The sequence below is a fragment of the Cheilinus undulatus genome, linkage group 2, assembly GCF_018320785.1.
Source record: "Cheilinus undulatus linkage group 2, ASM1832078v1, whole genome shotgun sequence".
Taxonomy (NCBI): domain Eukaryota; kingdom Metazoa; phylum Chordata; class Actinopteri; order Labriformes; family Labridae; genus Cheilinus; species Cheilinus undulatus.
The window spans coordinates 21,906,571-21,932,344 of NC_054866.1; the positions used below are offsets into that span (position 1 = coordinate 21,906,571).

At 38.4% G+C, this 25,774-nt stretch overlaps 1 protein-coding gene across 14 annotated transcripts in view; it reads right to left on the bottom strand.

The window, feature by feature from the left end:
* myo18ab (myosin XVIIIAb) overlaps positions 1-25,774 on the bottom strand; it is a 202,117-nt gene that overhangs the window by 22,197 nt on the left and 154,146 nt on the right. For 10 of the 14 annotated variants that reach the window (XM_041804142.1, XM_041804133.1, XM_041804122.1 and 7 more), the window contains 6 exons: positions 22,390-22,506; positions 17,173-17,256; positions 14,164-14,301; positions 8,631-8,816; positions 7,692-7,831; positions 3,291-3,335 (listed from right to left, as the gene is read on the bottom strand). In XM_041804142.1, the coding sequence (XP_041660076.1) occupies positions 3,291-3,335; positions 7,692-7,831; positions 8,631-8,816; positions 14,164-14,301; positions 17,173-17,256; positions 22,390-22,506 (710 nt within the window). The remainder of the gene's footprint in view (positions 1-3,290; positions 3,336-7,691; positions 7,832-8,630; positions 8,817-14,163; positions 14,302-17,172; positions 17,257-22,389; positions 22,507-25,774) is intronic. The other 4 variants (XM_041804165.1, XM_041804150.1, XM_041804172.1 and 1 more) reach the window with 1 other exon arrangement.

A 25,774-nucleotide genomic window follows, 5' to 3' on the forward strand; every position in this document is an offset into this window, starting at 1 on the left:
TAGGGCTGGGACAATTCACTTTTCTCCCGATTCGATTTCTTCCGATTTTTTAGGTGCCGATTCGATTTAAATTGCGATTCTACGATATTGCCGATTTTTGCAATCTTTAGTTAGCTTTTTAAACACCAGTGAAAAAGATGAATGATAATGATGCCTACAGACTACATCAGGAAAAATACACATCACACGTGTATAACGATACATCACAAAATATGTCTAACTAGAGAATACAAAACAGTTATAAAATGGTCAAGTGCAGGATTTCTCTGTTTATCCACAACAATTTAGTATCAATTTCACAGAATTTGACACAGACTGAGCTAAATACTGAATATGAAGTGCATAAAGTCTATACATATGTGTGTAGTATATATATGTATAACTTATTATGTAATTTTAAGTTAATATCGAATTTAACAATGTAGAATTAAGCTATTTAAAAAATATATAGTCCTGCATCATCTCGCATTTTACCTATCTTTGTTCAATCTGAAGATGAGGATTTTCCCCATTTGTTGCACTGAATTAAAATGCTACCGTGATTTTTTTTTTTTTTTTAAGAAAAGGGGAATAAATTATTATAGAGTTAATGTACTCCAATCCTTTATATTTCATATTTTATCAGTTTTTTATGTCATCACATAATGTGTTTGTGGAGGGAGATTATGGGAGATGAGCTGATCGTCACGTCCAGCTTTAAGACTGATGGACTGTGTTTTGCGGAGGGCATGACGTGACAGGCCAGTATTTCTTTCTTGTGTTACTGAAGCCGTCATTGTTAACGACACTACACGGGACATGTCCTTACAAATAATATGACTGTGACTATGGTTGCATGAGTAGAGAGCTTCAGCGGGCTTGTTTGTTGACGTTAGCCGTTAGCTGTAGCGCTAACGCGATGATGCCTAACTAGTAGATTCGTTGTGTTGTCTCAGTATTTTACTCTGGCGTGGCATATCTTGCAAACAACTGTCTAACTACTGTCTAAGTTTGTGCGGTCTTTAATGTTTTGGAAGCCAAAATAAGTCTACACATCCACTATGAATGCGGCAGAAGTCACTCTGCTGGGTAGGTACAAGCAACTGGCTCATGCAGACTGGAAGTCTCGTGTGATCTCGTTGTCTCAAGAGAGAAGAGGCAAGAGTCAACTGCCAGCTAGCGATGCCTGGCGCCAACTAGCGGTCAGGGGGTGAAATTACACCACAAACTACCGCACCAACAAAGTGAATAATTAGCTAATTAATTAAATATCGATACTGCATTTTAAAATATCGATACAATATCACGCCAGGAAGTATCGCGATTGTTCAGTGTATCGATTTTTTGTCCCACCCCTACCATAGACTGTAGAAAGAATGGGCACAGCTTGGTAGCGGCTACATCATGATTTGTTGCTCTGATTGGCCCATAAAGATGTAACACACAGAACATTCATTCAATCACCCTATGAGTTTTTTTTCAAAGGCTCTGTCCTTTCCCAAACGCTGTGTATGAGTGGTTCACCAGATGGATGTGTGAAATAAATCCATCTGGCGTGCCAGATTAGGACAGAAAATCATTATGAGCACATATGTTTTAAGACTGGGTGTTTTAAAGACTCAAAAATTAATTTTGCAGTCATAATAAGATTAAATTACCCTGTAGCCTAAACACAGATACGTTAAGTTACACAGATAGCAATAAAGCTATACAATAAGAAAAATTCTGCTTTCGAGAGTTTTTTTCTGGATTTATTTCAAAACACAAACATTTGTTTGGTTTTTATGTTGCTTTACAGTTTTTTTTATTTGCATTTCCATATCTTATTATGCTTTTCATTGCTTGAATTGATGCCTTTGTGTTTTATCCACATTTCCAGAATATTTAAATGTGTTCTTGAAACTTTTCTGCTTGAGCCTAAAGAATCATTTCTTTCTAACAGAAACACATGGAAATGAAATCACAAAAAATAGATATTTTATTGGACAGCAAGTTCTCCTGAAAAGGGAAAATCTGTATGTAGTGTAAAGACCAATAGATCCAATACAATATAAAGTTAGTTATATTTAATACCAAAAGTATCTCAGAAGAAGGTCTTTGCCCTTAGGACTGTGAAAAGCTTAATGTAAATGGATAAATAATGTACCAATACGTATCTATTAAAATATATATAGTGGTAATTTAAAGTCTCTTAGCTAAACCCAAAGAGAGATCAGCTCAGTACAAATTTAAAATCTTGTACTCTTCAGCTCAGATTAAAATCCTCAAAATGTCTGAAAACCAAACATTGACTGGAGACTGAAACGCTGTGTTCCAGAGGTTAAAGATGTACGTGCTTCCTCTCTCTGGAACAAGATCGCATTTTGTTAGACATTTGAGTATTCTGCATTATTAAACAGGTGTGCGTCAAAGATTAATGAGCAACACACCTTCTTTTCCCCCTCTGTCAGAGGAGAAGTCACCACCAAGCTGCGGCCACATCTCGCCCTACACTGGGACGATGAAAAATTTAGAGGACCTGAGGAGTGAGAGGCCTGCTCGTCTGTTCAAACACGACAAGGCAGGTCCAACATGATGACCTCGGGGTGACACAAGGCAGTAAGATGATGCAGGATGTCCCCCTCAGGCTGCAAGAGGAGGAGATCTCAGCCTCAAGGGAGACAACCACAGAGTATTTGGAGTTTGTGCCTTTATATTCAAAGCTCTGAAAGTGTTAACCATACAGGAAGACTGTTTCATGCTGCAGGAAGATATTGTCAGAGGTTTTCATGCATCTCAGCATGTGAGGGCATGCAGTGAGGAGTGGAGTAAACTGGGGTTATGAGGGAAACTCTGAGCACTGGTGATGATGCATCATGCCTGAGCCTTCAAACATCAAAAGAACCCCCTGCTGTCCTCCCCGGAAAACATGTATCTCTGCCTCTTTCATGAAATGGCATTTGTATCTGTTTGAATAGTTGAACATGTTTGGATCTGGAGCTGAGCCATCACTCTTTGATTCAGGGGGCCTGGCATCGACAGCTGAAGTCTTAAAATAGATTAAAATTATCCCCGGATCACTAAAAAATTCACAAAGCAACACAACCTGTGCAGAATACCAAATATCTTTTCTATTTTTTCCGTTGGGGTTGGATTTTTTGTTTAAAAACTCAGCTCCTTTCTGCAAAAATGGCCAGAAGTAATGCACTAACTGGACCGAAACTAAACCCAGAGAAAAGCTGAGACTTTTCCTCTCCACTAGATGTGTAAAGACTGAAGAATTCTGCATCATTTCCAGTGCTGAAAACTTAAAAAAACACACTGTTCCTCACGTTCTGTTCTGTCTTTTCTGATACTTTGCCACCATGTCTTGCAAACTTGTGATGAAGATGTGTGAAAGGACAAACAAGAAAAGGAACAAAAATAGAAAAGAAAAACATGAAAGACCAATCAGAAGTAATCCACAATACATGAATGATGCTTAAAAATATCTCAGTAATCATGGAGGTTATGGAGGATGCTGTGATGACCCATTTTTGTTTCCCTTTGGCGAGCAAACCACACTGTAACATCGTGTTTTTTGAGGGGACATTGACTCAGCACGCTGCCTAAGTCTGATCATGCATCTTGCATACAGAGAAGGAGAAATCCTGACAGAGTGAATTTCAGTGACTCACACACTGTTTGCTGCTGCTGTGGGGAGAAGAACTCACTGACTCAAAGACTCATAAAGCTCAGCAGGCCTCTCAGAGAGCGTGAACGTCTTCTTACAAAGAGCTCCAGAGGAAGCTTTACCAAGTGTGAAAAAATACAGTCTTGACTTAGAAAAAGAAGTACCTTTGGACTGCTTTATCGTAAGCCAACTAGCCCCTTTGATCCTCGCTCTATCTACAGTATATGGAGTTAAACCAAATATTTGCTGGGACAGCTGCTGTCTGTATGAATAGTGCATTAAGTGTGTAAAGCAGGAAATCTAAAATCTGGAAAGCTTTGATTTGACTGGTTCAACTGTCACTGATTTATGAACTATTATATGACTAGAGGTCAACTGATAAGGAGCATTATTTATTGCCATGGTAAGTGAAACCTAGCTGTAATAGTGAACAATAACTTTAACCTGTGGGTCATATCAGGATGCACATGGACACTTTTAGAAAATTTGGGCTCAACCTTTGCAGTTAAAGTTAACTGATTTTAACACAAGACCAACAAGTGGTACCAAAGTCTTCTAATGCACCAGCAGAAAAAAAAATATTCATGGAGTATGTAATACACTATCAGCGCTTCGTCCACAGTTTGTGAGACTTCAAATTGTGTCCCAGTAAATGAATATGCTGCTCTCACTTTAAAATATTCCAGCCACATCATCTGCCATCTGCTGGGAACATGCAGAAAAATTGAGATCTCAGTGCTGTGTTCACATGTGCACCAAACTCCTAACAATTATCTAATTTTAGTGGTGAACTACATGTGAGAAAATAAACAATTTTTTTTTTCAGCTTTAGCCAGACTGTTTTCTGTCAGCCTAGTGCACATGATTGCTGTTTGACTATTGAGGCTTTTCAAGTATGACCTTTGGCCACACAATTAAAAACCAAGCCGAGCTGCTTTACTTTTCTATCATAAGTTTGGCCACGCCAGGCAACACCATGCCGCGTCTACAATGTTCCTGCTTGGGAGCAGGGCCCAAGTGCGCCCCATTCCCCTGAAACCCCACTGACGTCAAAGTGCCTTTCTGCTTCTGATATCCCCCCTCTGATGATAGATTTTCGGACTAACTGCACCCTGCTCTTTAACAGTGGTGGTCTAATCTCAGCCTTCACTGTGGGACTGAAACATTTTTGACAAACTCTGAATTTAAATTTTCATACTGCGGTCCGATAGTCACGCGCAGTCTGAATTTTCACACCGGCAAATAAAACAGGACAGACAGGGTGCAGTGCCAGGATTACAACTGGGCCTTCTAGTATCTAAAGTTTAACCCTTTCCCCTTCAAACAAATTTTAGACTTTGCTTTTTCCCTATAAAATGCTGGAGATGTTTGAAACATTTAGCCCATTACAGACAGAGTCTCTCCAGTGTAACAACCTACAGGTGTTAATTTATTAACTGGTGCTAGTGAAGCATACAGTTCTTGTTGCTCAATCCAAAAATATGATTGTGTTAATTTTCTGCTATCCTAGAGACACATAAATCAATCATGGGAAGACTGTTCCTTAATAATCTTCTGAGAGAGATGGGCTGTCAGTCTGAGATTGGAAACTGATTGATTTTTGCTTTAAGACTATTTAATGACAGTCAGATCAGAAACGAACATCCAGCTTTAATTCCTGCCCTTCTCTTAAATCCAGTAATGAAATCGTACGTGACTCTCTGCAGGTGCAGTATTAGTGACTGGATGAGATCGATGAGGACTCAAATGCCATGTCATCAGCCCTGGACATGCCCTCAAACAGGTACAGTAGCTCGGTTGTGGTGAAAATGAAAATCCTCTGCTGCGCTGGGCTGCCGTGCCGAGTCAAACAAAGTAGAGCCAAGCCGCTCAATGTAATAGAAAAGCCCCATACGTTAATTATCCTGCAACTGGTGACTGACAGGTTTGATTTATACATGTAATAAAGTGACTAAATGATCTTTTCTGCTCATCTGTATGTTCTTTGTCAATCTTTATATACTACAGATAACTCAAAATATTCATCAAAGCATCAAAAGAAAAATAAAAGCTGTCATCATAGCAACAGACTCTGTATTGCACACCTCTCTGATATCTTGCTAACACCTTTTCACTGCTAAAATCATTACTATGTCAGGCTATGATAATTATCAATCAGTTGACCTCTAGTCACAACTACTGTGAAACAAACAAGCGAGAGAGAAAACTTTCAAGGATTTGGGAATCATGTATCACAAATGAAAACAATACTTTAGTTGTCTGTGTTTTAAAACAGAACTAGAGTTGTGATGTCATTAGCCTAGCTTAGCATAAAGACTGAAAGCAAAATCTCACAAAGAAAATTCTATGATCAAATCTGTGCTTCAACAACAATTTAAAAAAGTACTAATTATGACATTGGATGTGTTATTTTCTGGAACTTTTTCTTGCCAAACTCTAAATGTAAGCAGTTCTTCTGAGACTGGATTGGTTTCCAGATAAGGCTGTTGTTGTTATTTTTGTTTGTGCTGCACAATGAAACCATGAAGCTTCACTGTGAACACTACACTGCAGGAACTCTGTGTGCCCGGCTGTTTTTCATCACAGCTCTGTTCTGCACACAGACACAGGATTGATATTGATCTTTTCTTCTCACTCTGGGAAAGAAAACAAACATCTTTTGTGGAGAAGATTCAGCAGGAAGCAGACAACACGTGAAACTATTTCACCCTAGAAAACTATTAGAATTGTGTGACAATATAGAGTGGGGAGGGGGGTTACTTTGAATAGTCCTTAGAAAGTGAAGAGATAATACGTCTGAGTATAGTACAGTTATATGGTTATTGCTCAATTAGGCTATTGAATTGGACAATTGTTGTGTTCCCATTATACATGCTAGCAAAAGGGTGGAATTATTGAAGGAAGCATGTCCGCCTCTGCTATGGTAGATGGCAATAGCTTGTTCATATGGACCTTCTTCCTGTTGAAGTTGATGACAGGATAGCAAGTAGTAGACTGGTTGAATGGTGAAAATATGGACAAATGTACGTCTCTGGATATTTCATTTGTACTCTGTACTTTACATTTGGCACAAATGTAATGTACAATATCACACTGACTTATTGTATAATCTAAAGACTGATGACACTATGACTTTTGCTTTGCTAAACATTTCTGCTCATCAATTCTGTGTTGAAAGTTCAGAGTAGAAACTTGGAATGTGCGGAATGATTAGTCCAGTTTGGGTCCGATCGAGGAGTTTACAAAGAAATGTTTCTGCTTTCTCTGAATCTGTGCAGTTAGAACAGCCTGGATAATAAGAACAAATATTTAAATTTCTGAGCAATTAAAAATGCAAAAACAGTCCTGTCACTTTTGCATTGTAGCAAGGATTATTTGACCTGTGGAGTAAGATGGTCATAAATACAAAAGCAGCTGAGACAATTACAATGGTTAAAACAAAAACAATTAATAAATATTATATTCATCTGAGAGAATTATTAACTCTTAATTTTTTTGCTTCATGTCACTGTTTTTTTCTTAAGCAGATGAAGTTCATTCTGTGTCCATGATATAAACCTCCTAGTTATGTTCAGTTACCAAAATCTAAGAAATGTGGTTTGGAGCCAGCAAAGAGGGCAGTGAATGAACTACAGTGCCTACTCTAAAAAGCTGGGATTGAGAGTTAAATGTCAGAAAAAGTTGGCTGGCATCAAATTCAAACTTAAAACATTAGATTGCATTTTACACAAAAATCTAAAAACTACCCTTTTTAAATGTAATATCTTTTGTTGCACTTTGCTGAAAAGACTCACCAAAATCATTAACTGCACCATTGCTTTTTTGGAGGTAGGGTTATAGAACTGAAGTTCAGCAAAAGACTAAGACCTTTAAAGTGCTCTTAATCTACTTGTGCCTTTTGAACCACTAAATATTTTACTCCACAAGCTGTGCAATAGCGGTCTTATTGCCCTGAGTTACACCTTAGACTAGTGGGGTCATTTCTTATGATTAAACTTATATTAAGTCTGTCTACTGGAATTTTTAAAGAGCTCCAAACTCAAGGTTATATTTTCTGTACCTGTTGATGAGGTCTTCATTGTCATCACTCTCCATCTCGTCCTCAATGGCAGCCTGAAGATCACCGATCCTCTTGAAAGCCAACTTGAGGTCTGCCTGTAGGCTCTGGTTTGCGGCTTCTAAGCTCTCAATGTCCATTTCCTTTGAAAAAAAGGTATCAGCTATGTTATATACCAGACCACTTTACAGTTAGTATTTTGACATATTATCATTTAGGTTCTCCTAAAAAAAAAAAAAAAAAAAAAAAAAAAAAAAATCAGAAGTGACAGCCTGCACTGGTTGTCAGTGTGTATTAGACTTTTCAACATCATGTGCTTAATTCAAAGCACATGATCAAAAAAGTCACAGGTGGGTAAACTCTTGGGTAAACTTTTGCATGATTATTGGAATTCTCATGTCTTCAAGCATCTCAAAATGATGCAAAAGTTACCATTATGTTTCTTACACACAGACACAGAGCAGAGGTGGTGACACTGTATAAACTACTAAACTACTAAACTACTAACCTGTACTAGTATACTGGCAACATTTTGCTGCTTAAAGGTTGTGAATGTATTTGTAAAATTTAGGCAGTGTGCAGGAGCTTGCCTGAAATCTTTGATAATGTAAAAACAAAAATCATCCAATAACAGGTGCCTTGGATTATTATTTTTGTTGGTGTGGAGTTAGGACAGTGGAGTATATACAGTGGCAGGTTTAGTTAAGCACATTGTGCTTTTCTATACTTGTGACTAAGATGCAGATCAGATTTCATTCAATGACCATTAAATGAGGAAAACTAGATAATTTTAAAGGGTTCACATACTTTTTCTTGCCACTGTACACCATACACTTGTATGGTTTTGACTAGAATCTTATCAAAGTTTAAATTCTGGTACTGTGAAAACCTTGAATATGCTACTGCTTATTGATAAATGTAAGTTTTTTGTCTCATCCTCACCAGCTCGTGTTTCTTGCGGCTGGCCTCTGCCTCCTTCTTGGCCAGTTCAGTCATCTCCTCTTTGATGTCTCGGATCTGTCTCTGCAGACGTTTGCTCTGCTCCTTCTCTCGGTTCTCGCTGCTGCTGCGTTGATCTCGTTCCTCAGTCAGCTTCTCCAGGTTCTCCTTCAGGCGAGCAACAAGACTCTGCCAAAAAAGATAGAAACAGGGATTTAAACATGTGATAAGTCGCACTGTGTGCAAAGAAAATCAGCCAGCTCTTTAACTGGTTACAGTTCTGTCATGACAAAACACTGAGGACTCAGGCTAAAACACAGGGTTCAACAAGACAGCAAAAGATGATCCAACCTTTGCTGGTCCTCAGAGAAACATTGTCATGCAGTTTTTTCGGATGGAAATCCAAGTCATCCGGCACGTTTCAGCTGATTGAAACCTTGAGATCTAAATTGACATTTAGCAATTTTCAACCTAACTTGTTGTATTAATTATATTTTATTGTGCCACATATCGGTCGAACCTCTTTTCCTGAAAGAGATGGCAACATGATAATCAAAAATGAGACCGCTCTGCAACCAACAAAAAAATAAAATAAAAAACAACAACCAACTTTACAGCACTTTCCACTGGCTCTCTGTTGCTGCTAACAGCAAATTCAAATTCAAGCACTGGCAGCCACCAACACAAATGTACTTGTGTAGGTTTAAACTTCTCTTGTTCCCAGTGATCGTAGAATGAACGCAAACTGCTAGAACTCACATCATCGTAAAACAGGAAAACTGGTCACTCAGTGGCGTAATGAGTCACAAGAACATACCGACATGTGCAGCATCTCCAGTGTTTTCAGAAATAATTCAGACATACAACACCTTTAAAAAGTATTCACCCTTTTGGACGTTTCAACCTTTTATTGATTTGTAAGTCAATCATGGGCAATATCACTTGGCTTTTATGACCAAAAAAACTCGTTAATGTCAAAGCAAAAACAGATTTATACAAAGCAATGTCAACCAAATAGAAATATGTAATGTAAAAAAAGTGACTGCATAAACTGGTTAAACAGTATTCCTGGCTACCATTGCACCATAGAGACAAAAGAACACTCCAAGCAACTCAGGGAAAAGGTTAATGAAAAGTGTAGGTCAGTAAAAGTATAATTTACACCGTCCCCACTGTGAAGCACGGTGTCGACAGCATCATGCTGTGGGGGTACTTCTTCAGTCTGCAAGACAACTGAAGCTTGGGAGAAGATTTATGACAATAACCTGAAGCAAGGGTGGATGTTCTGGAATAGTGAAGTCAAAACCCCAAACTCAATCCAATAGCGAACTTGTGGCTGGACTTGAAAAGGGCTGTTCATGCCTGATCCCTAAACAATCTGTCAGAGCTTGAGCAGTTTTGCAAAGAATAATGGATTAACATTGCTGTGTCCAGATTTGCAAGTCGGATTGAGACCTATCCACACAGACTCAGTGCAGCGATTACAGCCAAAGGTGCACCTACTAAATACTGACTTAAAAGGGGTGAATATATATGCAGTCACTTAGTTTACACTACAAATTTGTATTTATTTGAAACTACTTAGAAAAGAATCTGTTTTCACTTAGACATTTTTTGTCAAAAAAGCCAAATTAAATTGTACAAGGCTGATTTATAAAAGCAATTAAAGGGTAGAAAATCCAAGGGGTGAATACTTTTTACAGGCACTGTACTTTGACACAACAAACCTAATTTTCCTTCTTCTTCATTTGTGTCTACAACTTTCTCTTGATCTTTCTCCAAACACCCCCAAAAACAGATCAACAAAAAAAGTGTTTCAAATATATGATGATGAATTAAGATAAGACAATATAAAGACCACAAAAATATAACTCAACCTGAGTGGATCAACAAAAACTTTCAAGAATTTCTGTCCAATAACTGCTGAGAATTGTCAGAGGTGGGTAGTAACGCGTTACATTTACTCCGTTAAATATACTTGAGTAGTTTAAAAAAAAAATCCTACTTCTGTGAGTAGTTATTGAGCAGAGTAATTTTTACTCCTACTCTGTTACATTTGTGATGAAAAAACGATACTTCTACTCCGTTACATTGGGCATGCACTAGTCGCTACTTTTACTTGTCTATTATTTATTATTATTAAGTATTTTTTACACTCAGCTGAGCTCTCACAGTAGTGTGAGGTAAAATGCTCAGCACCACAGAGTAAACGGCGGAGTGACCCCTCCCCCTTAGCTATCAACAGTTGGACATAATGGCTGAAGATGTAATACCTGCGTCTCCTTCAGAAGAGTATTTTTATCCCTGGCCCAACATCAAGACTCTTTGCCTTTCAAACGACGAGGAACAACAGCCACATAATCCGCTGCCTACTGTGTCTACCTAAAATGGTAGAAATCTCAAGCTTCAAAAATAGCACATCAAATCTAAGAAAGCACGTTATGGTAAGTAAGATAAACAAGCTAATGACTGCACGGCTAGTTAGCTAAACATACAGTATAAGTTCAAATCTCTGTTTGAATGATGTCACATGTCCAACCACCTCTGCAACTCTGCCACAAATGTGATTTTACACAGCATCTAATGTTACATCGTAGGTGATACTACTTTCATGTGCGTGTGGCATATCTGTAATATCAGTGATTATACCTAACATGGTTATAATGTGGGGCTAGTGAGCTGAAGTTGTCTTTGGTTTAATACGTTTTGGTTTGGCTTGCAAAATATGTTGAGTGCTAATCAGGATAAAAATGCATAAATTGGAGCTAAAAAGTAAAAATGTTTATTTAAAAGGGCAAAAAGTCAGAAATGAGGCCAATTAACAAGATTGATTTCATTATTTTGAGCCAAAAATCATTAACACATGATAAAACTAGAAAAGCACTCGGAGAGCGCAGACCTCCACCATTAGCCCTATCTCCCAATAGTGAAGAATCCTTTAAAAAATTCCTGGATCCATCCCCATGTGCCCCCCACCATGGCATTCGCTGATTACTCCCTCCCTGGTGGGGTGGAAACACGGTGAGGCAAAGCATTGGCTTTGCTACGGGTGCCATCAGATGCACCCATGGTCTCACTGGATGACTGGAAGTCATGGCAGAGGGTGAATATTCCTCTATTCTTCCCAGCATTGTGATTATTCTTGCTACAATTTGCTGTCTTTCTCTCTGTTACATTCCAACTTGTCTCCTCGACCGGACGTGCGTCTTTCATACTCTATAAACTTCAAAACTTTGAATAGAAACACATCCAAAAACATGCTGCTGGGATTGAAGTTACTCATGTCCGCCATCTCCTGGTGTAAAGTGGTAACAGCGCAGACCTCCGCCATTAGCCCTATCTCCCAATAGTATAGAATCCTTTAAAAAATTCCTGTATCCAGACAGTGATCCGGATCACTCCCAAAATCTAATCAGTTCTTCCTTATGCCATTTCTGATATTCCCTGAAAATTTCATCAAAATACATTCACAACTTTTTGAGTTATGTTGCTAACAAACAAACAAACCCTAGGGATCACATAACCTCCTTGGCGGACATAATAAATACAAAGTGATTAAAAAGTAAGAACTGCAAGGTACAAATTCATGTATGTGAGATTAAAATTTTCATGTAGAGACAAGATAACTATAATGAGAGAAAGAGTCTGTTTTTTTCTCATTGATTTTTTCTGATAACTTGACTGCTGCTTTATGTATAATTAAGTTAAATTTTTTATTTCTTTTACTTTTGGTAAGTTATGCTACTGTATTTATGACAATGTGCAGTTTACATTACTACCCTTGAATAATATGTCATAATGCAACACGTTTTAACAAATTACACAAAATTAAGTTACTCATGAAGTTACTCACTACTTGAGTAGTCTTTTAATAAGGTACCTATTTACTCTTACTCAGCTACTTATTTTTATGAGTACTTTTACTTCCACTCAAGTAATTATTATTGTGAAGTAACAATACTTTTACTTTACTTGAGTACTGTAACTGTACTCTACCCACCATTGAGAACTGTTGACCTACTCTTGATGTCTGACTCAAATTCTAAGACTGAAACACACTGTGGAGACTGTTACTGGCATCACTATATTTCTTGTCAGTGCAGCATATTCTTGAGATATTTGCTGTATAAGAAGTGCCTAAATTTGCGAGTTTTTCAGGGATTAGCAAAGACAATAGTCACTACATCCTCTGAGCATTGTTCAAATCTTAAATATAATAGCAAACAACAATATTCATTAAAACAACTCTTGACAAAAACAATGAAACAAACAATAGTTCGATTTAAATTCATTTCACACATCAGAATTAAAGAAAGTACCCCTGAGTCTTCAAAAAACAAGTTTCAAGTGTTTCCTTTTTCATTAAGTGTTTATAAAGCTGAAATATTTCAAATCCAGGGTTTTTGACTTCAGTTTTCACTACCAGTCTTCTTCTGCTCTGCCTTTGTTTGCACAGTGTATAATGCTTTGGTGTAGCAACAAATATAAATAAATTCACTATTTTTGTAACTCTGACCATCAAAAATCTGCATCATACAATACATTTCAGCAGTAAAATGACAATAATGTCTGTTAGCTGTTAGTGTGTAGAAAAAAAAGCATACAACTTCTCTACAGCCAAAAATAAATGTTAACTATTGATGAGCATACTTCTATCAATAATGCATTGCAGCGGTGCAGCTGTGTTTCTGTTTATATGCTGCTTTTGAGTGCCGTTTTAGCAGGTGACTCTTGAGTGAGTGTTGTAAAGCTGTAGCCTGTGCATGAATGCCAGCAGCTCATTTTGTCAGTGAGAGATCTCTTGCATTAGCCACCGGCTCTGTCCATATTTCTCACAGTGAGTGGGAGTTGTTCTGTGCCTCCTCATATCAGTATTGATTGAGCTCTGCTACCTCCAGCTTTGATGAGTTATACTACTCAGGCAACCTGAAATATTCACTCACTGCACTTTTTAACACTGCTGAGGAACTGTAAAAACTCCACCGAAAGGCAGATTAAGTCTAACCCTTGTGTCTGTTTTCCAAACTCAGCACATTCACTACAGGCTGGAAGTCTAGCTATCTTTAAAATAAATAATTAAATTTATTTTGACTTCGGAGGGCAAGGAGCAGAAGGAGCCTGCCTGGCAGTGAGCAAACTGCACAGCTAGTAATTACCAAACTGAACCTGCAAAAAATGGAGCACAGGGTCATTTTATCTGTGGGCGAGAGAGGATTTCAATTTGTCCCCAAGAGCGTGCAGATGGTAACCTTTATCCTTCACTTGTGCTTTTTGTCTCAGGCAAAATCTGAAAGTAATTTTGAAAATGACAAAATAACAAATGGTATTGTCAAGTGAGAGAAGCACAAGCTGGAACACAAAATAAAGCTGTAATGGTTTTATATAAATAAAACTGGCAATGGTTGAAAGTTTTATGGTGCTACGGAATATGTTCATATATGTTCTGTAGCTTGTGACTATTTCTGCTTCTGCGGTTGATCTCTGACCCCAGCAGTATGCTTTAACTCATCATCCCCCCTATCCATGAGTCTCTCACCTCCAGGCGTTTGACTTGTGTCTTCTCAAACTCCAGCTTGGTCTCCAGCTCACGGTTCTTCGCCTCCTGCCGGCTCACGAGGGATTTCTCCACCATGGACTGCTCCTGGAACTCCAGCTGGCTCTGAAGCCCTTGCAACTGAGAAAGCAACATGCAAATGTTTACGTCACTATATTAGTTAGTAACTCTTATAGGCTAAGCTCAATTTGGTCTTAATTCAAAACTCTTCTTTTATCACAAAAATAAGATGGAGCATACAGAGTGCCATCAAATAGTTCTGGGTCAAGTACTCTTTGTTCTATATATATATATAATCTGACAATACTGTATCCATGTTCATCACTATGCAGATGACACCCTACTATATGTTACTGATGATCCTCAAGTCCTAGGATGTCTTTCCAAGACCCAGAATACAAATAATATTATTGGTCCAGTAGCCTCTTTTAACCAAATATACTTAAACTTCTACAGTACTTGGAGTTGTAAATAATATATTTCTGCTTTGCCATGGCAACATTCAAACTGTAAGACAGTTTACCAAAGGGCATTGAAGCGTTTTAAACTTCACAGAAGTTTCCTGACCGTCTCCTGCTCTTTCAAAGTCTTGAGGTCTTGAGTCAGAATCACCATCTAACTCTTATATTTAGGGTGAGGGTGGGCTGTGAGCGTAACCCCCCCTCCTCGGCTCTCTCTTTAATTTGTCAGGTACAGCTGTCTCCGATGGAGAAACAGATTCATGCAGCAGCAGTCATTACGGGGATGACAGCACAAGCATGTTCAGCATTATTGCTCGGCTGAGCTGGGAAACCAAGTTGGCCATCTGTGTCACATATTGCCGGCACAAATCCTGCTTGAATGACACATCAATTACATCAGGGGTTGTATTTGTCAAGAGAGCAGTGCAGAGGCAAAGAAAATGGGCTGAGGCAGAGCTGCAAAGAAATGCAAACCAGATTCTTCACCGGACACTGCAGCACAGAAAACTCGACAAACTTCTGTGGGTGGGAACAAGGAGGCTGCATTATGAAATGAAAACCATTAGAAGGGAGTACAGCAATGCTCCTAGCTCTGAAAGGGAATTGTTCAAGTTATTTTTTCTTAGATAGTAAAGAGCTGTTTTAAGCCAAACTAAAAGAACATTACTCTTTTCTGGTCAATGCCACTTTTTTCAACTGCTTTTAAAAAATAATTCAAATAAATATTATGATTCTATAAGACTGTCTTTATGAAAGCAAAAGGTCATACTTGGACCTGGGGCCCCTGTTTGTTGGACTACAGCCTCTTTACATGGGGCACGACCTAACCAAAAGGTCGAAGTCATAATTAATTCTTCAAACCTTAAAATTAAGACAAACATTGTTTAAATCCTTCAGTTTTTTTACTTGTTGGGGTAAAAAAATGGTATACATCTGTAGAGTACTTTAGCATTACAAATGAAGGTAGGTTTGATTAGAAAAGATTGGCCAGATACAGAAGTGCGACTCATTTGTTTGTGTGTACTTCACACTTCAGGCTAGCCCTACATAAGTCATGGCCTCAGTCAGGTGCCCCCAGCCCAATAATTCCTGATCCACCCTGCTCTTTCATATCATAAGTTAGATCCTCTGCCTAAGCCTTGGCCCAGTCAGGGTCAGGGCTTGACCCCTATCCCTACCCTCTGGCCCTAGCCAGGTCAGGATTAAGGGTAGTTAAAGATAGCTCATCGGACATAGCAGCAAAACTATATTTACCCTGGATTTCATAACGCATCATTTCATATAATATTGTCAAGCTTGGGCTCATAAATACAGGTAATGGGAGAGGCAAGGCTGGCCTCAGAGAACTTGTGTAGGGCTGGGCTGGAATTTATGTCCTGATTGAAGCTTTAAACCATGGGTGTCAAACTCAAGGCCTGGGGGCCAAATCTGGCCAGTGGAACGATTATATTGGGCCCCTGAGATCATATCATATTTGTATTATTACTGGCCCACCAGTGTCTGGTCTGCAGATATCCTCCTATAAAAAATGTAAACTTCAACTTGAAAATTTAAAATTTCCTTGTTATTAAGCCATAAAAATCTGAAAAAATAAAAAGTAAGAAATATAACAAAAAAAAGTCAACCAACTTTAAACTTCAAATCATATTTTGACATTTTCAACCTCTTACTTTGGCTTTTTAATCCCATATTTTGACTTTTAAACATATGATTTCCATTTTTTCTCATATTTTGACATTATAAATTAATAATTTTTACTTTTTATTTCATATTTTTCACTTTTTAAGACATTAATTTGAATTCTAGTTCATATTTTGACATTTTCAACTCCTAATTTTGGCTTTTTAATCACAAATTTCAACCTATCAGACTCATTATTTAAAATTTTAAGTCATATTTTCACTTTTATACATATGATTTCAAATTTGATCTCATATTTTGACTTTTTAAACTCATGATTTTAATTTTCACCTCATATATTTGCTCTTTAAAAACATTATTTTTCTATTTTTAACATTGTGTTTAGATCTTTTGGACTAATAAATTGGAATTTTGATGTCAGATTCAGCCTTTAAACTTATCATTTTTACTTTTTGAATTTCCAAAGATTTATCATCAGTGCTGTTTTTTTTTTTTTTTTTTTCATATTTTATTACTGGTGAATATAAAGTTGACAGTTATGGTTAAATATTGACCCTGTCCGCACCTTAAGTACCCCCCTGCTTTAAACTCTGTTTCATTTTAAAGCTTGTTTTTGTTTTGGTCAATGAAATAAATAAATGTTTTTTTCTTTATTGCTTCAGGGTTGGATTACTGATATCTGAACCCCTGCCTGATTTTATTTCTAAATTGTATAAAACTTTTATTCTACCAGGAGGTTACTGGGAATTACCAAATCTTTTTCAAGGGAAAGCTTCTGGTCTTAATTAATCTCCAGTGTTTTAAAATCTGTTCCAGTCCTTACAGCAGATATAAACTGTCTGTCTTTGTTACAAGAGTAGTAAGTAAAGAGCAAAATGCCAGCATCTACCTTCTCCTGAATCTCCTGCTTCTCCTTGAGGGCCTCCTCCAGCTGGGCCTGCAGGTCGCTGATCTGAGCCAAGTTCTGAGCTGACTGAAACCACAGAATAAAACAAAGGAAAGTCATTTTTAAAGGCAAACCCTACCTTATAAAGTGCACAGAAGACACAAACCTGAGCTGTAAAAGCCTGCAAAGATAAATCTAAATCCATTAGATGAAAAACTATGAAAAAAGAAAACAAGCAAATCCACTAAAACATGATGACATCACAGCGACATTGCATCGACGAATAAATTTATCCGAGAGATTGTTTAAGAGCTGTGAGAGCACATCAATAAATCTCATTTCAATGTGACCTGTGTGAAATGTTTGAGATGAGGGTTTTTTTTTTATTTCACAGCAGATGAAGCACTCTGCTGCAGTGAGTCCCATCGGGAATTCAGCCGCTTCAATTTAAAACGAGAAGGATGGATTCATTTGGAGCCGGCGGAGGCAGATCACTCATCATTCCATCAGCGGTGGAAAGGAAAACGCTTTTACTCCACTTTCATTTCCACTTGCTGCTCATCTGCCTTTACAGCTACATTAATACTAATGCTCCGAGCTCAACAAATACCCCTGCTTCTCTAAAACGACTCAATCGCTGAGGATGGATGGTGTTAAAACAATCTGATGTAAAGCTTGATCCTGAATTCTGCATTTATAAATGCACCTCAAATTGGTTTTTGAAATGATACATAGGACAAAGATATACAGACTAGGATAGGAAAAATGGGTAACTGAGTTTTTTTTTATGAAAAATTGCTCTTTAGCAGGTCAATATCATCCATCTCTCTGTAATGGATCATTCAGTTTGTTGCTGACATAACTGTGTTAGCTGTAGAATTTCATCAATAATGCATCTGCTGTGTATTATTATCCTGAAAGGTTCCCTGGGGAATTTTCTAATCTTGATTATCACAACAAAGCCATGATCACATCACACGTCTGCTTACCAATTAAACATTAATAATTGGCAGCTACTTTTTAATTAATTTTTAAAGTGGATGTTAATTTACAAATCTTGTCCTCCAGACATTTGTGTCTTTTAAAGCCATTTTTATCACTTGAATTTACTTCTGCCAACTCAACTCAGCTGACCTAATGTGTTCTGTACTTTCTGAATAGATGGGCCTTTATTTTTGAACCAAGATCCTTCTTTTGTTAACTCTTAAGCAAAAAGATATCACAAAACTAATACATCTGTATCATATGTAATGTCAGCAATGGAGGGGAGAGAAAGAGGGTCTCGGAGACCGAAGGCTAACTGGGTTAACACCTGTCTATCTGTGTTGATGAGAAAGAAAAAGGATCTGAACCCTGCTCTTCTAAGGTGAAGTGGATGACAGACAACCTGAGCATGAGCATACTGCCTCCTGTGCTTCAGAACTTTTGGAGTAACAGACCTTAATGCCCATAACTGCCCTGGGGGCTTTTCTTATGTAGAAATTCTGCACTTAGAGCTCGAGTATGTAAAATTCACTGAGAGCCGTGTAGAATCAACTCTACTCCCCCTCCCTTCCTATTCTTCCCTGTGTTTGGGCTCCGTAGCTCCGCCCCTCTTCTCACATACCTTCTCGCAAATGTGCATGTCCGCTAAATCTAATACTGATGGTGGCAAAGCTCTTGTGGAGTGATTTTGCTCCGCATTTCCACTGAAATCAATGGCTGAATTACAGGTTAGAAAACACTTCGTCTCAGCACGAACAATTCTACACAGGACCAAACACCGCTGGTAACTCTGCCATTGTATCAACTTCTCACTGAGACTGAGCTGAGAGGCAGAGGCGCACCTACTACAACGGCCAATAGGAACACTCCCTCTGACCTGAGCCGTGGTTAGCTGCGAGTGCTAGCCTCCTCACTGGCTGGAGCATTGTCCCTTGCTGGGTTTCCTCAAGTGAGAGTGCAGCGACAGGAGGCGTTGTAGAAGTGTGTTATTCTTTTAGATGGCTTCAATAACAAGACCCTGACAAGTTCTGTTGTTTTTGTGGGCATACGACACTAAAAATAAAACGCTTACTGTAGACAGTGTTGATATATAAAAAATCTTGTGTTATTTGTTGTTTAAAATGGCTTTAATCATTTTGAGTTCTCTAACTTGTTTTGAGTCTTTAAAGAACTCCAGTCCAGTGATATACAAAAAGCTAATGCTTCTATTAGCTTTGATAATACTGGTTAATGTTACTGTTAAGGACTGGCTCAGATGACACAATTTTTTTTGGTCTTTTACAAAAACCATGTCAGATGAGACTTTTGTCCCAATCTAGCTGACAGACAAGCTACAACAGAGGATAACTAAAACCGAAGTGCTCTATGTGATGCGAAAGTTCTTTGCTCTGACAAGAAGAATAAAAACAACCAAGAAACAATTAGGAACTCATCCCAATGTGCCAAGAGGAGGACAGTATGGACCGCCTCCCCTCCAAACAGAAGTTAAGGTATGAATGTGATGAATTTTTAAGAAAATCACTGTAAGTGATCATGCAGATGGTCGAGGGGTTTAAGGTGCTCCCAATGCACGTGAGCGGCCCGGGTTCAAATCTGGCCTCTGGCCTTTTACCGCATGTCTCTCCCCACTCACTCCCCTGTTTCCGAGTCTATCCCCTGTCCGTCCTCTATCTAATAAAGGCATGAAAAGGCCCAAAAAAAAAAAAAAAAAAAATCACTGTATGCACAGTGTAACCCTCAGAAGGAAAAGAAGCTGGGACTTGTTCAATGTCACTCTAGTAAATAATGATACAAATATAAATGCAAATGCTTTCCTGTTGACAGGTGTCAGGATTCACATCATTGATGTCAGGGTGTCAAACTAGACAACAATGCAAGAACAATTCTGACATGCCAGTCCTGTCGAATTATGGTCACCAAGCATCTTTGACGCATCATCGACTTTGTCACACTACAAGAGCGTTTGTCTTTCCTTACACTCACAATCAGGACCCAACATTTAATGTTGAGCTGCAACGTTGCAGTCTAGCAAAATCTGGCTGAATTTGTGTAGTCCGAGCCAGCCTGAACTTCTTTTAATAAAAACTGAAATCAATTATTAACTGCTATAAAAGTAAATGTCTTTGTTGGCCAACAAAGTTAAACTTTGATTCCATGTGCCCATCTTTGTTTGTTTACACAGTTACACCTATACACCAGTACCATAACAAGAAATGCTTCCATGTGCAGACAAAAGTAGAATACTAGTAACAAGTGAAAACAGGTTTCTTTTAGACTCAAAGATGCTATTACATTTTCTTCATGCGCTTCATAATTAGAACTCAAGTTTAAAAAAAAAGAAACAAAATAAACTAAAAGACTTGAATTGAAAACCTTCAGTACCTTTTAAAATTGGCTCACCAATGACTAATGAGGACTGCGGACTGTTTCTACTTGTATATGATATTGGTACTTGATGTGGGAAGCAGCAGAAGAACACCTGAGTCATATGAAGATCCAGCATGGTTTGCAGCACACTTTAAGCTCAGTCTTTCCATAAAAAGTGCACTTTCTTCACTTGAAGTACATTTGGATTTTCTAGTGTATTAATGAGTAATTTTTGATTATTCTGAACTAGTAACAGGTTAATAAACCCCTTTTAGGGTTAAAATATTTTTATCATCTCAATAGTATTTTGGGTTTTAAGCGTACTTGAAGAGCTTTGGGTAGGATGATGCATTATCTCTCTGAGTGTCAAACGACTGATGTATGACATTGATACAGATGAAAGATTTCTCTTGGACATAACTGAGCCCAAAAGTTAGGGTACTTAGACCAACAATTAAACTCTTGTTAGCTCTAAAGTTTACTGCTTTCCTTGTGAAGTGCAGTTACATGTCTGATCATGAAAGCATCTTTTGTAATGGTGCTAATCAAAATCTCTGTGTTTGTTTTCACATACAGTGTCTAGTGGTTTTGTTGTGTGTCCTGACTTTGCTTCATTTGTCAAAGCACTTCCTAAACTCTTGTTTTTTTATAAGGCAAATCAACAGTAATTATAATTTTTAAAAGTTTTAAGCAATGTCAAGGTCTACCTTTCTCGTCCGGCTTTTAACTTTCCTATCTTATTTAACTTTTACCTATTTACAATAAATGTCTTAAATTTGAGTCAGTTATATTATATCTTATTTTATTTTGCCAGAATACCTTTAAATGTTTCATTCTCTATATTTCCCCTTCTGAATTATGATCTTATTCAATTATGTTGATATTTAACATTTTATCCAACCTCCTGCGTTTCTTTATTACAAAATCATTATGGCATTTCCTCGATTTGTCAGTTTCTGTTTTTATTCATGAATAATTTGAGTATGTAGAGAAACAAAAAAATAAGTTATTACTAACCAAATAAGATTTTCATAAAGGCCGGCTCAGACTACACGATATTTTTGGTCGTTCACAACGGCACCATGTCAGACTATGCGACCAAAATCTTGTCCCGTCTTGGCCAACAGCCTGGCCACACACTACTAGAGTGATCCAGACCGCTCAGCGTATGCTGATGTCACCACCATCTCCGCGACTGAGTGCGAGTTCACAGGTTGTCGGGGGCGGGCCAAAGAGTGTCAGTCACTCTACAACAGGAGCGCTTCATGTGATTGTAGCGGTCTTTTGCTCAAAAAAGGAAAATAAGAAGCAATGATGGATTGGATTATGGATAATAAGTATGAATGTATCAAGAGGAGGACAATATGGACTGGCTCTCCTTTAGATAGAACTTAAGGTATGTATGTGATAACGTTGAAAAAATTTTTTTTTACATAGTATTAGGAAATAAAAAGGGATAAAAGTGGTAAATCTTGTAAATGATGGCGCAAAGATAAAGAGCAAATGTTCTCCTGTTGTTAGACATCAGGATTCACGTCGTTCATGTCAGGTCAGGGTGTCAAACTAGACAACAATGTATGAAAAATTCTGACATGCTAGTCTTGTTGAATCGTGGTCATGAGGAATTGTAAGGAGTCTTGAATACGTCATTAATTATGTCACACTACAAGACGGTTTGTTGTTCCCAACTCTCAAAATCAGGCCCAAGTTTTGACAACGAGCAGCGACGTTGCAGTCGGGCTTAAATCTGGCTGGATTCGTGTAGTCTGAGCTGGCCTTAACTCTACTAAGACTAACACCAACACTCCAGCCTGTGTATCTGTGCCATATGTGTAATACAGAAGACAAGAAGAGAAGTAAAAATGTGACCTGTGCCACAGCAGCTTTATGTTTCTTCATGAGTTCATTCAGGTCCTCCTGGTCCTCCTCCATCCTGGACTGCAGGTCGTTCTTCTCCCTCTGCACACGGCTCAGCTGCTCCTCCAGCTGACGAACACACAGAAAGAGACTTTAAATAGATCACCCAGCTGTGTTTTCATCATCACACCGGACTAAATTAAACACTACAAGACAGCTGCTTCTCCTATCAAATCCAAAATATCTTAAGTTACTTACAGAGCAGAGAGAAAAAAATCCAATAAACAGAATATTTGCTGTAAAGAGGGTCAGGGTTGTTTTGTAAAAACGTAAACCAGAAACTATTCTTCTTGAGAAAGTTGAGAGGATTTTATGTTGATAAATCTCTTTTAAATATATTTTACTCATCTTTTATCGAGTCTATTTTCACTTTTGCAATGATCTGTTGGTTTGGTAATCTGAGCATGGTAAACAAAACCAAGCTAGGAAATGTTAAACTTTGCATAAAGATTATTGGCTTTTACCAAAATGATCTTGGCTGTGTTTTTCAAGCGAGGGCCACAGAAGAAAAGGGCCAACGTGGGAGACCATCAGCACCCTCTGCATGCAAAGTTTAGACTTCTGCAATCAGGGAAGAGGTTTACTTATGCCAGGAGTGCCAAATCTAACAGAGGTCATTTGTTCCATTAGCTGTTGGGTTTTTAAATAAGCTGTAGGCATTCAACCTTGCAAAGCAGATGGATTCGCCCATTTCTGTGTTTCTTACTGGCAAATCCATATCGCAAAGCTCCCATCTGAACCGTTTGGGCGCGGTTAGAAAGTGACAGGACCAGTCAGCATCGGGGGGCAGAATTTTGGGCACAGCAGAGTCGAGATGTATGCAAGCAGCGAGAAGAGGCCAGTGTAACTATGGCGGAAGACATTAGCATGGATGCTGCTAAAGCACAAGTTGTATCAGAACTTGACATTTCTTCATTAAAAGAAGAATAAAGAACAGCAGTAAGTTGTTTTCTTTTCAAAAACAACAAAGGTCGTGTACTGACATGTCTACAGTCGCCATGTTTCACATTATGCAGTTCTCTATGGAGTTTACTAGTCGGTAGCAGCGCACCTCGGTCTGGGGCAACGATGTCACGTGTTTTGTTGCTCTGATTGGCCCATAAAGATGTGACAGACAGAACATTCATTCAATCACCCTCCAAGTTTTTTTTTCAAAGGCTCTGCCCTTTCCCAAATGCTTTCTATGGAAGGTTTGACCGATGGATATGTGAAAAAAATCCATCTGGCGTGCCAGGTAAGTAGGCATTGCTACCATTACACATACCAAACACTTTGGACTGTTAAAATTGTGTTACTTTGGACTGTTGTGTGTATCGCATCGTATCTCACTGCCTATCTATCATGATGAAATCCGCTGGAGTTATGTTTAACATGTGTGTACTTATGTATTCTCATTGCTTGTGTGAACTTCTGTTGCAAACTGAATTGCCCCTCGAGGACAATAAGACTTATCTTTTCTTATCTTATCTTAAAAGGGACCTACTTTCAAGTTTGGATGATCTTACAATGGCTGCTTTGAATGGTGGAGGATGACTGACCAGAAGCAGAAGAGTCAAGAAGCTGACAATGTAAGGTCTGATCTGAAAAACAATCCTGATGAGTCTAATACTCAATATGTCAATTCTATTAGCATATGTAATTACACTACACCACACAGTGCTTCTTCCAGTAGCAGACACCAGGGGATTAACCACAGGTGATCTTTTCTGCTGAACACATGTATACCAAAAACATTTGTAAATGCAACAATTTCTGGGAGAAATGGTGTATTTTCTGGAAAAATTCCAGGGGTGCCAATACTTTCGTTAATGACTGTAGATGCATTTATTCCAGTCTACTGATCACATATTTTCAATGAAAATCTGCCCATAATAACACGTGATTGTCCTTGTGCATTTTCCAAACACTAACTCCATAAATCTTCATAATATAGGAGTAAATGGTCATAGTCCAGAGTCGTGCTTTCACTTTCTAGCTCTTCCGCTCTATGCAGAGCAGGAGAGCCCTTATTAACTCCTCCACAGCCCCCGCTCTGATCACAGGACCCAGCAGCATTTATTTCAGGTCCCAGTCATCACATCCAACATATCCAATTAGTGGCTAAAAAGCTAGCAGTGACTGCATCGCACCTCCAGCTGAAAGGAGAGCCAGCGTTGAAGTAATCCTGTTTCTGTAATGACTCAGATGATGCACAAAAGAGCGGGCGGGGGTTTCTGGTGGAGCGCGACAGATTAATAAATGATGACTAATGTGACTGTGTGAAAGGCTAATGAATACATTTGTGCTTAGCGGGTGGATGAGAGAGTAGGGACAGGGGAGGTGAGACTCCTGCATCCGGAAGTAAATTTAAATCAACCAATTGAAAGAAAGCTGCAGAGTTTATTTATCTTTAATCTATTTTTATTAACACCTCACACTGATGAGATGTACCAAGGTGTTCTTCAGTATCTAAAAATATCCATGCAGAATCTAGGGCGGATTCATTTACATATCACACTTTCCATTTTAAGATCCACCATTGGCCTCACCGTGCGGTGAGAACAGCTTTGAACGCAGCGCCGTCTCTGCAGCTCGGGGAAAATGTTTGACAGTCTGCAGCATCAAACTTTCATTTAGCACATTTAACAATAGGCTGTCAGTGCAATTTCAACCCAATTATGTGTCCTCGCTCTTTGTTTTTTTCCCCTTTTTTTCCTCCCTCAGATCACCGCGGCTCTCAGCAGGAAAATAAAGCTGTTGAAAACATGCAAGACAATTTTCTCAAAACACTGCAATTACGGCGATAGAACGTCAGGGGAATGGGGAGAAAACGGCAGACCATCTGAAAGAAATGTTATTTGCATGATTTTATCTGTGTTGAATTGCAGAGTACGATGGGACCGGGGTTGCATTAAAAAAAACCCTCCATTTATGGAATAACTGTTTCTGTCATCAGTTCGTGCAGGCGTTTGCTGATGGGAGCTGCAGAGGTCGCCTTCAAAGACACGGCACAAAACAAACAGCTGCTGACACATTCATCCTCTCCCTGCTCCACTCCTGTCTTTTTGTTTTACCTTCAAATCAACAATTAAAAAACCTTGTACTTTGCAAGGTGTTCCTGCACATTTCACTTGAAGATTGAAGACATTCACAGACTGATTTTCCAAACATCTGACTAGGTTTAGTTTGATTTTATGCAAAACTAATACACAAAATAGATATCAAGAATTCACGTTTCAAAGTAAATTATGGCTCTTAACCCTGAGAAACAATATTTTTCAGATTAAAAATATAAGAAAATTACATAATAACCATCAAACATAAGAACTTGTTTTCAATCCTTTTCATCTTATTTGCA